The sequence below is a fragment of the Pungitius pungitius genome, chromosome 14, assembly GCF_949316345.1.
Source record: "Pungitius pungitius chromosome 14, fPunPun2.1, whole genome shotgun sequence".
Classification (NCBI taxonomy): Eukaryota; Metazoa; Chordata; class Actinopteri; order Perciformes; family Gasterosteidae; genus Pungitius; species Pungitius pungitius.
The window spans coordinates 9,479,468-9,494,861 of record NC_084913.1 but is presented as its reverse complement, the minus strand read 5'-3'; the positions used below and the strand labels follow the sequence as shown (position 1 = coordinate 9,494,861).

At 42.2% G+C, this 15,394-nt stretch overlaps 2 protein-coding genes across 6 annotated transcripts; both read right to left on the bottom strand.

Annotated features, from left to right (window-relative positions):
* Positions 1-94: 94 nt before the first annotated feature.
* Positions 95-3,901, bottom strand: LOC119228098 (rab GTPase-activating protein 1-like). The gene is made up of 8 exons (XM_037487418.2): positions 3,233-3,901; positions 2,644-2,721; positions 2,431-2,541; positions 1,692-1,796; positions 1,529-1,612; positions 1,374-1,445; positions 985-1,200; positions 95-641 (listed from the first exon to the last, which is right to left on the bottom strand). The coding sequence occupies exons 1-8, from the start codon at positions 3,314-3,316 to the stop codon at positions 408-410; spliced, it is 984 nt and encodes a 327-aa protein (XP_037343315.2). The 5' UTR covers positions 3,317-3,901; the 3' UTR covers positions 95-407.
* Positions 3,902-5,609: 1,708 nt separating this feature from the next.
* LOC119228091 (protein FAM163A-like) lies at positions 5,610-14,606 on the bottom strand. Of its 5 annotated transcripts, none has more exons than XM_037487399.2 (6): positions 14,245-14,606; positions 13,538-13,587; positions 12,925-12,994; positions 7,835-7,858; positions 7,570-7,684; positions 5,610-7,373 (listed from the first exon to the last, which is right to left on the bottom strand). In XM_037487399.2, the coding sequence occupies exons 5-6, from the start codon at positions 7,660-7,662 to the stop codon at positions 6,993-6,995; spliced, it is 474 nt and encodes a 157-aa protein (XP_037343296.1). In that variant the 5' UTR covers positions 7,663-7,684; positions 7,835-7,858; positions 12,925-12,994; positions 13,538-13,587; positions 14,245-14,606; the 3' UTR covers positions 5,610-6,992. The 5 variants fall into 5 exon arrangements, 4 of the variants coding, with proteins under 4 accessions (XP_037343296.1, XP_037343298.1, XP_037343299.1 ...); XM_037487401.2 differs by lacking the exon at positions 14,245-14,606 and adding an exon at positions 14,018-14,237; XR_005121423.2 differs by having other exon boundaries at positions 7,235-7,373; positions 7,554-7,684.
* Positions 14,607-15,394: the final 788 nt, after the last annotated feature.

Sequence of the window (15,394 nt, the reverse complement as noted above, 5' to 3'; positions counted from 1 at the left end):
GAGCGAATGTGGTGTATCACAAGAAACCTTCTGAAAAAAAAAATGTTGGTTTCGGCTAATGAGTCATACACAAAAAAAGTATCTCATAGTTGTTTGAATATTGTATTCAAATTATTATGAATAAAAACACAAGAAGTATGTACAGGACAATTTCAAGAATAATAGACACAGAAAATCAAGTTGCATTGATTTGGCTTACAAATCTAAAAAATGACTTCATCATTGTAAAGTCGCCCACAGGCAAGACGCTCTCAGGCCCGCTGCTCCTTTTCAGACTGCCCTTCAGCACACTAAACAAGAGATAGCAGCTACAGGATTGACTACATACTGGACATATCTGTGTGAACCAATACAGGTCGTATCCTCTTATTAAAGTTACGTGGTTGGCAGATTCACAGCGCCAGCTATCATACATTTTCTTCATTGTCTCTGTGAGGCCATGACAGCTTCTTGGTGCTCCATCCAGAGAAGGGTCTCTTATGGAGGTTCCAGCCCACCGTGGGAGCCCCATCTCTGGGTATTATAATACTGCGAAGCCCCCCTTCGCTGGAGGGCCGCCGGGAGGTGAAGGCCTTGCTGATCCAGTTGTTCTTCGCTTCCAGAAGATCGTTGGCCAGAATTCCTTTTTGGTGCTCCAGCTCCTGCACGATGAGGAGAACAGGTGTATGTGAGATATACAGCCGGGCAATGTGAACTTTATGTTACCTGTGTCTCTTTTATTACGTCTTCATATGGACCTGCATGTAAAGAAAATGCTTCACATTGGTGGGGTCTATTGGCCAAAGTTAATTGTACTAACCTCAATTATATATATATGACATCTATCTAAAAACAATGATAAATGAATATAGATTTTTTTATGCATTAAAGTGGCATATGATGATTAGCTGGGAGGATTTGGCCCTGTGCGTTGTATGCTTAGATTCACAAAATGTGTAGATCCCATCCCATGTGCCGTGTGATGGTGTGTTGGTCTGCTCTGACCTGGATCTTGCACTTAGCCTCCACCATCTGGAGTTTGGTCTTGGCCAACTCTTGTTCATGCTCCCTCATCTGGGCCCTGAGGGACTCCTTCTCCTGGTCGTCTCTCCTCTGCCCTGCATCTTTTGAGCCGTCACCGTCTTCTCCTCGGCCTTCTACCGCTGACAGGTCCTCTGATTCCACGACATGTCGGCAGCGCGAGCAAGCCGTCACTGCGCTCTTTGAAGATGGAAGGATCAGAGCATAGGGAGAATGCGAGCGTCATGGTTTATCTGCTCCAAATATTTTTTTAAACAAAGTAACCACTGAAATGAACCCGAAAGAGGACGTGAAGAAGGGATTGTTAAATGATGTCCTACAGGGAAAGGATGAGAGGAGAGTACTATTCTAACCTTGAGTGCATCCAACTCTTCTCTGTGGGCGGCTTGCTGCCTCTCCAGCTGCTCATTCAGCTGAGAGCAGATCTGAGCAGGAGAAAGTCTTTTATTAGGATATCCCATTATGAAGAATATGGCCTTTTCCAACTCCAATCTTTGAATCTCTCTACCTGTTTGTAGTCCGCGATAACACCAGACGACCTGCTGACTTGCTGCTCAGCCTTCTCCAGCTCCCTCCGAAACACTTCCTTTGACTGCGAGAAGAGATGAAGCGCTTCACGTGTGCACGTCAATCCTTACATAAATGCCGTGATGGCCGTCAGCTGCTCTTACCGCGGCAGCTTCCTCCTCTTTCCCAATTTTCTCCTCTTCCGTAGCCTGTAGTAGATGTCTGGTCTGAAAAAGTTCTTTGGTGAGTTCGTCCACTTTGTCCTCTGCCTGCAAACACACATGGTTCTTTCTGCTCAGCAGCGAATACGCTCAGTTCGAAAATGACAGTATTGTGCTTCATGAAATCATTTGGTGTTGTCATCAGTAATGTAGGATAGATCCAGAATGCTGTGTGTACATTTTCAAACAACACCACCCTCAGTCTGTTATCAAAGAATACCTTGAATGGTTCTAAATACTGTACCTAAATCTGATTCTCCTGTATGCAAAGAATTTGAAAATGTCTTGCATTTGAGTCATTCTCAAAAATATAAATCAGTTAAAATCCATCTTGCCTTTCAAGTGTCTCTTCAACACGAGAAAGGAAACAACCGCTCAAATGTTTAATCATTTTTAAACCTGAATATTTTAAGGTTTTGTTTCGTAAAATGGTCCCAATCTTAAAATACATTGTTTTCTTTTTATTTCCTTCGATAACCTGGAATCGTGCTTTGTGCTGCCGGTCTGTTTATTGGAGAGTGAAGGCTGTTACCGGTTGCCGTTCTAATGCCCTGAAGGTTTCATTGGGGTTACAGTCTGAATGCCCCCGGAGAGGCTGAGTAATGACCTTTCACAGGTGATTATGCTCCTTCTCAAAATAAACCCTTTTACCCTTTTGCTGAAGGGCGGTAGCTAATCATACCTTGTCCAGAGCGCTCCTCAAAGCAACCTTGCTGCTGATCAATCTGTGAGCAAGGTTGTCGTTCTCTTGCTCCAGGCGGAGGCCGGCCTGCTGAAGCCGATGGTTCTCCTTCTGCAAAAACAGCACAGAAGAACTCAATCTCAAAATTCACTTGAATACCGGGGAGGTTACTCAAATGTATCGGCTTTTGAAAAGGAGTAGAAGATTTCTGACCACGTATTTATCCAAAGAATCCTCATCATTCATTAATTGAAGCCGGCTTTCCCCCAGTTTATCCTCAATGGCCGGGATCTGAGGGGAGAGAGTCAAAGATAATGAAATACAGCGATGTCCCATTTGACTGAACGGAAGAAAGCAAACTAATCCAAGCAGATCTGGTGCCGGATGCTGTGTGAGCGTGACGAACGAAGAACAGGCCCTGACGGATGAAGATAGGCATTTGTACAAGATACGATGGAGGCGCATGGTGTTACGGATCATCTAATGACATAATAATATAGGGGAGGATTCACGTTTAGCCTTTTCCAATAATCAAAATGAACAATCAAAGTCCTTCTTCCATCTCAGATCTGTCTCACAGGGGAATTTGTTCTGATAAGAGTAACTCTCATGGCGACTTGTGTAAAACCTTGCACTGTAATGTGTTATGCTGTTTTGTTGTTATGGTGTATTGACACAAATCAGAAGCTTATCAATACCAGAGGGATCAAATGGTTTTGGATCTCAAAAAACAGTTGATGTTGACAGTAGTTGTGGTGATTTAACAGAAAGTGAGTGTGAATATAAGTTCGGTTTCACCCACCAAGCAGGCCAAGATCTCGTCTTCGCTCATCTGTTCCATAACGTGGGCATCGTACGCCATAATCGCAGACACCTCTTCCATCATCCTGCCCTGATTTTGCAACCCCTGGAGCCGCCGACACACACTCACACAAACAATCACAGCCTTTTGCAGGGAGCCTCCAATTCCAACCAGAGAGAATTCGGAAAATCCATCAGGAGTGTTTTGACCACGCTGTCAGCCTAGAGAATCCAAGAGGTAAAGCAAGTCCAGAGACGGTCTTATTTTGACTTGCAATGTTGCAGGTAAGAAGTCAATCCAGCCGAAGAGCGTGAACAGGAAGTAGCGTCCAGGTCGTCCCGACGCAGGTAAACTCTGCTCACGGTCCAAAGGTTAATAACTGACAGAGATCCCCACAGCCAAAATGCAGCTACGCTTAAATCACACCAAGTGCTATTGTGCAGCAGTGAGATTAACTTCCAGGCGGTGTCAGGTGAAGGAGCCGGGAGGAGCCGGGTGAACGGGCAGCAACAGGTCCAACAGGGTTTGTAAGAGTGTGTGTGTGAGAGAGAGAGAGAGAGAACGACTGCTTTAGACACACCCGCCACCGCCCTCACCTCACCTGTCACCTCTCTCTCTGCCCCACGCACACAACAAACAGGTGTTTGTTGTGTAAATCCACCATTTGGATTGGTTCTAATATATATATATATATCTATGGGGGGTGGGTGGGTCATTAATTGAATCAACAGGAAGTACTTTGTTTGTATAGTTCACGCTCTACCAGCTGGCAGCCGTGTGAACCTGCCCGACTGGTTCCCCAAACACTGCAGATGTCTCAGCACAGTGGATGATGAGGTATTTGGGATATTTCCCCCCGAGGTGTCGGCAAGCCTGACTATTGGGTCTGTGATTGTTGTGGGCCGACAGGTCCAGCAGGTAAAGGGATGGAATATCAAAGCATGGCTATGCAATAACAAAGCACCTCTCGCTCTCTCTCACACACACTTTGTCTCTCACTTTAGTTTTTGTATCCTTTGTCTTGATGACTTGGTTTCCCTTTCTTTTCGAGCGTTTGACGTGTAGCAGCTACTTTTCACTTCCTTCTTTGCATTTGGCTTACGTTTTTAAATTCCGTCTCGGAGGTTTTTCAACACTTCCCGCTATATTTAGGTGCTTTTCACAGAAACTGATTTCAACATCATGTGCATCTACTTTCTGAGTCAGTGAGTGAAGACAAACCAACAAAAACTCCAGACAGATAAACTTTTATTCCTTTTTCAAATCTAAAGGAACATTGCGTGAAACTTGGTGGAACTTCTCGTTTCACAGAGAAAAATCTGAAAAATACAATTTTTCAACAGGAACCTTAAAATAACTTATACAGTAATGGTGCCCTTTGTAATGCAACAAACTGGTCGTCACAAAATCTTAACTCATTTGCCCAAACTATGGAGACCCCATTTATTGAGTGAGTATGTTGGCTAAAGGGCAGTGAACACCAAAGACATGGAATTCAGCACATTAACGACAAGATGTGTGGTGAGGGAAGTTTGGAGATGTGATAATAAAGCCCACAGCTCAGTGGAAACAACGTGGTGCTGAGAATGCAGAATAAATATGATCTTTTCTATATATTTAACAGATATTCATTTTGGGCTAAATGTAAAGACAATTTTAAAGTGAATTTCCAGGTTAAAATGTACATTTGTCATCTCTTCCTATTGTATTACTCTCTTGTAATATAACTAACAGAAATACGAAGGAAAATCCAGGTAAAATAATAACTGAAGAGTATGAAAAAGTTACATTTGGTACAAATACACAAATCCTGACATACCTCAAAAAACTTTAACACTCCTTAAAAATATATATTTACTATTAGATATTTATAGCATTTACTGCGGAATAACAATACATCTTGATACTCTGTAGCAGGGGTCCCCAAACTTGTTCCTGTGAGGGCCAGATAACTTTTCCCTTCTCTGGAGGGGTCAGAAAAAGTGTGACGATTGCAGTGGGTGCCTAAATGTAAACATTTATTTTTCCAGAAAGCCACATATAACCAAATAATAACAATCCAGGATCTCCACAGAAAAAGTCAGGAAAATAAATAATATCACTTAATGAAATAAATAATAATCAAATAATCTTCTCTGGGATCTTTACAGAAAAAAAATGAAATGAATAGAAACCGCCACCGCCATTGAACAAACAAATAATGGTTTGACCACTGCAGGTTAAATACCCTGCGTTCTGAATCAACCTTTTCTCCATTATTCCATTCTACTTCACAGGGGCTAGTCTAGGATTTGCGTGGCCAGACTGAAAAAAAAATCATAATGCCCCTATGGTATTGTTCAGGGGGCCGGGCCAGATGTGGAGGCGGGCCGTGTCCGGACCACTGCTCTATAGCATATATAATGGGTTATAAGATACAAAACTTAAGCTTCAGGATCAACAAAGTACACAATGTGAGTCTTCAAATCTGAGATGGATTACTTTCTGATCATCCATCTCAATGTGTAGACATAAAGAAGTTAAATACGTCACCTTGGAAGACACCAAAAAAAAAAACCCAACTTCCTTTTATTACTCAAGCTTCATTACAAGTATTCCAGCATACTTTTGTTTCCTAGTAAAGTAAAACTAGACTCAGCGATATGCACAGAAATGCCTAAAACATGTCTTTCTTCTAGAGAAAACCCAACAACAACACTGAATAGAAAAGTGTTAGCCCTCGTGTACAGTAAGCAGGTCGGTGTCATTGACCCGGTCCGGTAATACGGGCACAGCGCGGGGAACGATGCGGGTGAGAATAAAAGCAACTAACAAGGGAGTTGGTTCTTTTCAGACAAACACAATCGAGAGACACTATTATCACCCCCCAGCTATCGCGTATTCAGAAAGCCGTGGCTAAAAAAAGATGGTTCCCCAGACAGACAGAGAGGCGCATAAGAGGATTTTGACTTAAAACTAGACGTTTTATAAAAAGGTAAATTATCCATCAGTGGTTGTGAAGTTTCTGATGCTTGAACCACTAATATCAGTTGAGAAGTGTAGCACATCTTTCTATGATTTCACTTTATAAAAGTAAAAAAATAGTAAGAGAATCAGCGTAACTAGCAACAGAACTTGATCTCCTGGAACTTAATTTATGAATAATCGCATTTGGAGAAGGAGCAGAAAATGTAATAATGCTTTTCTTTACGAGTCAGTAATATTAATAACTTGATAATACTCACAACTAATAAATATAATACTACTAATTAACCTTACAGTCAATTTATCTTTTCATACCATTTTTACATTTCCAATGATTAGTACTAAATTACAGAGTTATGTCCACAAACACTGAATTTGAGAAGCATTTACTGGAGGAGTTTAAGTCATTAAAATGGCTTATGGGAATTTCTTAAAAATTGCCTCCCCAATACAGCACCAAAACAAGAGAAAGTACTTGGCTGTGTCTCAGTGTCCCTGGGGACCCGTCTCCACACTACTGGACATGCTCACACGTGTCCCTGACCACTTCCAACCACGTCTTCAATGATCCAATCCAGCTAAATCACACCTCAATTGACACACATTTTATCCCCACGTGATTTGGCCTTGGAACTAAATGAGATGTAGCGTGGACCACTTGGCCTCATCCAAAAGGGGTTTACGCCCCTTTATGGGGATTCGGTCCCAGGATGCCTCGCCCACAAAGGGAAATCTATCGCCTGAATTGAGTCGCAGACGATGGGGCGTGTGCTAGTTGTCGGGTGTGCAGCAGAGGTCAGACCTGGGTGCTGTAGGGGCGTGGTGGCGGGGGAGGAAACGCGTCCGTGCCACTGAAGAACCTCAGAGGAGAGGCGCCCCGCGGGTTGGCGGGCAGCGGCAGGGAGACGCACGGGTTCTCGTAGTAGGTGTGGAAGCCCAGCCGCTCGTCTCCGTTGCGCAGGGCGTCTGAGAGTCCGGGGCGGAGCGCGGGCGGCGAGCAGGTGGGGCAGCGGCTGTGGTGGGAACCCGAGTCCAGCTGGTCCAGAGCGATGGGGGCGATGGCCGCGCCGTCCATGGCGAGTGCGTCGCAGGCGTCGCAGGGAAAGTGCGAGAGGGGGTCTGCTCCCACCACGGAGGCCACGTCCTCCTCAGAATCATTCTTCTTACAGCAGTAATACTGCAGAGAGCAGACGAGGACATCGGTGAAGCTGTGCCAGAAATACTACACACCTCTCATGACATCCTTGGATGACTCAGCTCGCCTCTTTAAAAAGGTAATTATAGATTAAAAAAACTGTACAGAGAATGTTGTTGTTTTTTTAGTCCATGCTGTGAAATGAAACATTTAAACACATACGGTGACACGGTGATACCTGCAGTCTACAGTAGCAGAGCACCGCTACGATGCACAGCAGGATCACTCCGGCGAGAATTCCTCCGGATATAACAACGGTTCCTGCTGACATTCGACCGGCTCTCCATCAAACCCTTCAGAGCGAGAATGACAGATTGAGAGTTTGAAAGAGGTGATTCAAAAAAAATGAAAGAGTGTGAATGAGCCAAATAGACATCTGGATTTCAGTAGTGTTTGTAGAGATTGGACTTCATTTTTTTGGGCAAAATATTCAGCATACTCACGTCAAACAAAGGTTCCTATACTGCCTGCAAAGAAAACCAATGCAGGCCGAATTAGTATATTCATGTAACATAGTGATGTAACCCGAACTGATGAAACATGTTGTAAGTATTCATGACGCTGTTATAAGACAGCCAGGTTTTAGGCCTTTACAGATACAGATTGATGATAATTGAAAATCTCCATTGTCTTAAAGAACATCATCGATGCTCCTTAATGGAGTTGCCAAAACACATTCCTAATTTTGGCACTGATGAAGGTATAAGATTTTCAAATACCATCGAAATTGTTCACTTTGAAGTAAACAAGAAAAAGAATATTAAAGGCATGCAACATGAATGAATTGGGATTTCAGAATTTTATTCAATCCTGAAATCCAAAATGACACACAAATTGAGTAGGAAAAGCAAAATCCTACCAAGAAAACAATCATCACACCGTGACATTCTGATTATACCTTCCACACATGATACATGTTATATTTCCATTTTGTTTTAGCTTTTGAGGTTAAACTGTCACAACACGTAATGGAATCCTTGTTTACCGACCGGAGAATTGGCGCCACCTAGGGATAGGAATGTTCCAGTATCCTTAAAGCGATACCGATACGAGTTCTTCATTCAATACCCACCGTTTGAATGGAAGCTGTGTGTCTGTTTGTGCGTCGCCCTCTAACTAGTTAATCATCACCACACACTGCACAGCGCTCCCACAAGCTTCTCTCCACAGGTTCTCTCAAAACGTGATCGAAAGTCGCAACACATTTGGATGGAGTCAACGAACCACTATAAATAACTAACACTGCGAAGGTGATGCTGAAAACGTCCCCGTCTTTCCAGAGCATTGACATGTGAGCCATGATGGACGAGAGGGACACTTATATTAGAAGACGGCGGGAGATGCAAAGATGTGGGAGAATGTTGGTAACAATGGGCGTCCTGTGGAGTCTCAAGGCCTCCTCTCACTGAAACTCAAGCAAAGAGGCTTCAGTCAAGAACATCATGAGAGGAATGAAGTGCCGTAGCTGAGGATTACTTTAATAAACTCAACTTTTATCTGCTCTTATTTGACATTAAAATGAGACCACTGCATTTCATTTTGTCCGGTCTTTCATTTCAGTTTATGAAGACACTAATTATGAAATACAGAAAATAATTACTGGGGACTTATCAGTCACCAAAGCCTAATGTTCTTCAAACTGCGTATTTAGTGTGATCAACAGTTCAAGTATTCTATTTATAATTATATGAGAAGGACAGAATCAGTGAATCCTCATATTTGAGAAGCTGAAAGCATATAATTATGTTATTATAAAAATGTCCAATCAACCAACTAGTTGCTTCAGCACTGGATAATAGCTCTCCCCACGTTTCATTTGGCAGGGAGTCTGCTCCCAAAAAGACCCATTCATGCATCAGTTATATGTTATCAGCCTTTGTGTTGTAAGTGTGACTGAATTCATACCCTCTGCATGTAGATGGATCAGCATGCTGGACGCAGCAGCTCCCGCTGAGCACGCTTCCCATATGGCCGGTACATGCACATGTGCAGCATGCTAAATTGGTTATTTTCTGATTGACTGTCTGATCCAAAAGCACATCTCAAAGATGCATGAATTATCACCACAAACCAATATTGAAAAGTCAAACAGCGTAAAGATGTACGCACACGACTCAAAACATGACCGTAACTTGATTTCAGCCAACGTTTAATTTTCAGTACACGTATGTAATCTCACAGCAATAGCTTGAATTCGCAGTCTCACAAGCACAAAACGGGTGTTAATGAAAAACAGTTTGCTCTCATAATTATCGCCTTTGCACTGTGTAGCCTAAAATAGACCTTATGAACAGAAAGCACTACCTTAGCTGTTATAGAAGTGGCGTGCGGATGCCTTGATTAATTCTTTACAATGTTAAAATACAACAATAAGATAGAACTACTTTTCATACTAGGATATAAAAGACCTGATTTTAACATTCATTTAGATTAATTTATAAAAAGGTTAATTTTCAATTTCAAGCACAAATACTACAATCATTTCAAACCCTTTACTTGATAAAAGTTGATAAACTAAAACATCCACATATTTTCTACAGAAAAAAAGAAAAATTGGGGCAAATGTACTTTTTTAAAAGCACTCAAGGCAATCATTGTATTGCTTCATGAAATGATTTGAACATTCTGGCACTTTGTGTATTGACAAAAACTGGAAAATCCCATCTAAGTTAAATGCTAGTTTAGGGTTTGGTCTGCTGACCCAAACCTACATGTGAATACAGCCGGAGATTTATTCCCTCGGTCGCTTTTCTTTTGCCTTTCTGACTGAATGAAAATAAAAAATACAAGTGGAGTTGGGCGTACCACTTGTAAGATGAGAAATATAACATTTAACGCACATCAATGACAAATTTAACACAATTAAGAGTAAAATGTGTGTTTTGAAATGAGCCTGTGAGCCTCCTTCCAGACAGCTCAATCGGTGCAGTATCTTCCATTGCGTCAGCGTACTAAATTATATACACACACCACGGACCACACTAACGTCGTTAAAAGCAAAGTCTCTCTTGCTATACCGTTCCTCCATCTCTTCCCGCTCTAGCTCACTATTCTGTCTTTTCCGTCCTTTCATCTCTCCTTTTCTCTCAAATCCTCCTCTTTCACCACAATGACTGGTTTATGCTTTCAGTTTTCTTGGCTTTCAGAGCTTGACAAGACTGCTGAAGCTATTCTAGCAAATTCATGCAGAAACGATGATGCAGAGCAACACAAAGCAATGGAATCGTTCTCAGACAAAAAAGTTAAGTGGTTTGGACAAGCAACCGTATTGTGATAGAAAGGAAGCGTTGACGAATCAGATGAGTTTCAAACAGACTGGAGAGACAAAGATGCCAAGTGACAGAAGTTCTAAGATTCCTCTCTAATGACATCTCAGTATCTTCTCCAACGCCGTTCATGTCTGAATACCAGTGGGTTTCCACCGGGAAACACACGCAAACACACACACACACAACTTGGACCCCAGAACAAACATGTGGCCTGAAAGGAGGTAGAGGCTCAGCCATGAATCCCCACCAGTGGTTCATTTGGAAAAGTGACAAGAAGGAAGGGAGAAGAGCAGGTCTAAGAGGAGCCAAAAGGCAACACACAACATCAGAGTGATGAAAGACCTCTGTCCAATGAGCTTTCACTGAACAATAGAAAGGCTGAAGAAATGTGGAGATTTGAATGGGTCCTAATTGATATGCTCAATGGTTTGTGTGTGTGTGGATGCGAGAGAGACGGTGGGTGGAGTTAGTTGGCACTTACAGTTGCAGAAATAAAAGCCTTCCTGATTTTCTGCAGACTGTTAGGTAAGGCGTGTAAGGGGATGCATGCATTACCCCACAACTTCGACTAACAAATAGTATTTGGTAAAAAGCATCCAACCAGAGATGCTAACATTCTGCAGGCTTCCCCGTAGCCGGCTACGAGTAAACACAGTTAATCCTACTGAAAAATAAATTTGAGAGTTACAGGTTTCTTGTTTTTAGAATGAGCATATTTTTAATATTGTGTGCGTCTTCTCTTTCACATAAAATATAAAAAACATAATTTATACCTGCCACATCATAATCTAGTTTTGACTTTCATAATATTGAAAACATTGAGGTTTCACACTCAACTTGCAGGACTATTCTTAGCAGTTCCATCGTCTCTTGACAGTGAAAAGCAGGAGATGAGAGGCGGCCCAGAGAGGTGTCATATTTTAATTTGTTTTCTCTGTGGGAAATGAAATAATCCTAGCAGTCAGCTAAACTCGAACCCACGGAAACCCAGAAGTGTGTGTGTGGGTGAACAACCAGCTTAAACACACACACACACACACACACACACACACACACACCACCACCCCCCCGCACATGTCCCTAATCAAGAGTTGAAGAGGTAAAACGCTTTGCTCTCAGGTTTCACGTGGGTCGATGATTTTGTGTTTTGAAATCAAGGGTTTTCTCTCCCATGTAATTCCCAGGTGAACCACCAGCATTAGATAAGCTTTGAACAGGGAATTTAATTTTGAAAAACTCCTAAAGTTTAAAAGGAATAGTTTGAACTATTGGGAGATCTGTAGCAAGTTAGATATAGAAACCACATGTATCTATATGTTTGATATAAAGCTAAAGCCAGCGAGTGTTTAACTTAATAAGTCTGGATCCCGGAGAATAGAGCTAACCTGGACCCGTCCAAACAGAACAAAATCTTCTTATTCAGACTCCCTTTACCTTTTTCTCTGTACAGAAAATGGACGACTGCACAGTGGGGGTTTTATGGGGAGCTATGAGCAGTGACTTGCTGGAGCAAAACAAAACAAATCTCCATATTAAAAAGATCTGTAACCAGCAAATATTTAGAATTGTTTAATAAAGACCATCAATTATGAATCGACAAATTTGAGGTGAGCTGTGAAGTGGAAAAATTACCTCATGAAGCAGCCTATTTTTATTCCCATTATATTCTATTTTTCTATTTCAAATATATATGGAATAAAGCATTATCATTTGGTTCTACGCAAAGGATGTAGCTATAATAAACCAATTTTGCTTAATTTTTCTCTTAACCCAACATCTACATAGATCTGAATGGATTCAGATAGATAAAACAAGAGGCTTGAGAAGCTTAATTCATTTTACATTTAGAAGTGAACCTTTTGGGGTGGGGTGATCATGGGGAATTTATCCATGTTCAAAGCCGCTTACCAATCATATACAACATGGTTTTGTTGTTCAATGAAAGAATGAAGTTCTACTCACAAATGGGTTAAGTCCAAAATGTAATTGAGTTTGTTTTAGAAATGAGTGCTTATTAGGTATCGTTAAAGAGTTAAATTACCCCAAAAGTTCCAGTTTATTCCCGTTTCCAACTTCTAATATTCCCGGAATTTTGCAACATAATTATGAAAGCTGAAACCCATTTAAGCGTAAGTCATTATGTGGATGAGTTTTAATCCATTTAAAAAAAAAAAAAAAAAAAAAAAAAAGAAGCTAGGGGACGATTTCACAATGGGAGAGCGATGGGAAACAGAGCCCTCACTTGAGCGAGTGGGTAGCAGTACCTGAGCAGCTCCTTGATGTATCTCCATTCTTCGTTCAGGTGGCCTCTAACTCGATTTCCCCAGCGAGTCCCTGCAATTTTAAAGCCCTCGGGCTTAAATTATTCAGGTATCATTCCTTTAACAATATTTTTCCATCACAGGGCAATTTAGCCAGGTAGTAAAATCTGGACTTTTCCGCCTCGTCTGTCTCTGAAAGCACTCCTCTCCGTGTGTGAGGGGAGGAACACATCCACATCTAGGACAGAGACACCGACGGCTCGAGAAGGAGGGACCAAAGACAGCAAGGAGAAGGAAAGAAAGGGGGGGGGGGGGGGGTTTATTTATTTTTCCAAATAGTCTAAACGTTTTTTTCCCCATTTGACGGATGACACTCCCCTTTTGTGTTTGTGTGACAATTACCTCCTTCACTCTGGACCATTTGTACTATGTAAGAAACTTGATCGGTGAACTGTGCAGGATTAAGTTCAGTGCAGATAATGCCAAAAAGTTCACTGAAATCAAAAGGGAGCTGCAGACAAAGCTTTGTTCGCCCAAAACAAAATCTGCGAGGGGCATCAAAAAAAACATTTGGGGTATTGAGAAATAAATTGTGAATAAGCGACACACTGCTTACCCAAGTCACCATCTGGGGGGGACAACATCATCTACTGTGCAGCAAAACCCCTGGGAAAGCAAAAAAAAAGAAAATAAGACATGACATCAGTTCTAAGGGACACCTTGCAGGGAAGAGATGGGCACCTCAGATACAGCAGGTGAGACCTTTTAGTTTGTTTGTGCAGGCCACATGGATCCATCTTTATTAATTATTACATAATTCATCAATTAAGCACATAACATGGACCACCTCATGGGGTGAGGTGCAGGTTTAGTTTGGTGCAATACACATCACATATCACAATAAATCAGAATAAAAGTGGACAAGAATACACAACAAAGTACAGGTTGGATGTTCTCTAATGCCAACAAACTCTAGAAATGGATGAAAATGATTCTCCATTACCCGGTTAGTATAGTAATGCAAACGGTCTACTGTGTACTGGGTTTTTACAAAACAGGAATAAAATGGAAGATAAGCGATTCAAAATTTCCTCACCTGGACAAATTGTGAAACCAACTACACGCGATTTAAAGTAACCATCAACAGCAGAAACCACCGCTGAACAAGATCACATTTTGAGCGCTTTACCGACACCGAGTGGGCGGCTGGAGGTCAACATTTAGCAGCTGTTACATCACTGATTAGCGTCCTTTCTACTCAATTAAGCGGATCAATTGATATGCGGAAGCCGTTAAGTGGCGCGCGCTGGATTGCAGCCTTACCTTTCAGACTGAGGCAAACATCACCAAAACGTCACCGCTCCTTTTTTTTTATTATCTCTCTCTCTCTCTTTCCAGTGCGGTCGCTCCAGGGTCTGCACACCATAAAGTCCGGTGATTTACACTCCAGCACCGGGCTTTAATAAAGACTCTCGGTGCCCACCCGCGCGCACTCTACAACCGGAACCATCACGTCATCATCTGCCGTCGGTTATTCCCCCCCCCTCCTCCTCCTCCTCCTCCTCCTCCACGGGGTTCACTCACAGCAAGGTGCCACTGATGGCCTGTGGGACATTTCATGGCATTCTTTGCAAAGCGATGGAGACGGATGACACGAGGCGGTGTCCGGTTACCGAGTGTCACCGCGCGGCATGGCCGCGTCCTTGGCGAGTGGGAGGGGGGGCGGGTCCCGGAGGGGCGGGGTGAGAAGACCGCTGCCTTGGTGGAGGGACGTTTCCAAATTCACATCCAAAGCCTTGATCTCTCTTCGTAATAAAACTATTTTTTCCCTCTGCAATCCTTACGTGGTACTTGCAACAGCCACCTGTCTCCGCAGGTTTCATGAGGTTGAACAAAAAAGGGGCCAAAATCTCTTGAGCTGCCCGACAAATTTCAGAACATTTCTTTTTTTGTAAGGCAAGCACGGATATATAGAGAAGTTGATATATTCACGATGAATAAATGTTGTTTCTTCTGTAAAAGGTTAGTTTAGGAAACAAATGCATACACGTATTTCTAATGGCTTAACGGTAATTGTTTAAGCATTTAATGACACTGTTAAAAAAATGTAAATATAAAAAAAGGTTTAATAATCAGAAAGTCTCACTCCAATGCATCATTTCACAACAATACAATATTTAAAATGGTATATCCATCTGCCTAACTTTTTGCCGATTAAAGTTATGACCATAACGATTATTACTCTTGTCGGGGCTTTGAAAAGCTTATACATTAATGGCACTCCCTTGTTTCGGAGAACCACTCATCCAAACATATAGCACTTGGCACTGTGCATGCTGCGAGTCCCTGAGTGACACACATGCCACAACTTGCGTCCCAAAGTGATGGAGTACAGCAGTCACTGTGGCCCAAAAGCTCACACAAAAACAGGGGCAGGACGATCTGCTGTTTGGCGGTCAGTTAATGGGCAATC

Bases quoted from the DNA above. Each gene is read 5' to 3' on its own strand.
- LOC119228098 (XM_037487418.2), bottom strand. From the start codon at position 3,316: ATGATGGAAGAGGTGTCTGCGATTATGGCGTACGATGCCCACGTTATG. The intron at 2,722-3,232 runs GTGGGTGAAACC...CTCTCCCCTCAG, and splicing joins ACGAGATCTTGGCCTGCTTG to ATCCCGGCCATTGAGGATAA. The intron at 1,613-1,691 runs GTAAGAGCAGCT...CTCTTCTCGCAG, and splicing joins AAGAGGAGGAAGCTGCCGCG to TCAAAGGAAGTGTTTCGGAG.
- LOC119228091 (XM_037487399.2), bottom strand. From the start codon at position 7,662: ATGTCAGCAGGAACCGTTGTTATATCCGGAGGAATTCTCGCCGGAGTG. The intron at 7,374-7,569 runs GTATCACCGTGT...TGCTCTCTGCAG, and splicing joins TCTGCTACTGTAGACTGCAG to TATTACTGCTGTAAGAAGAA.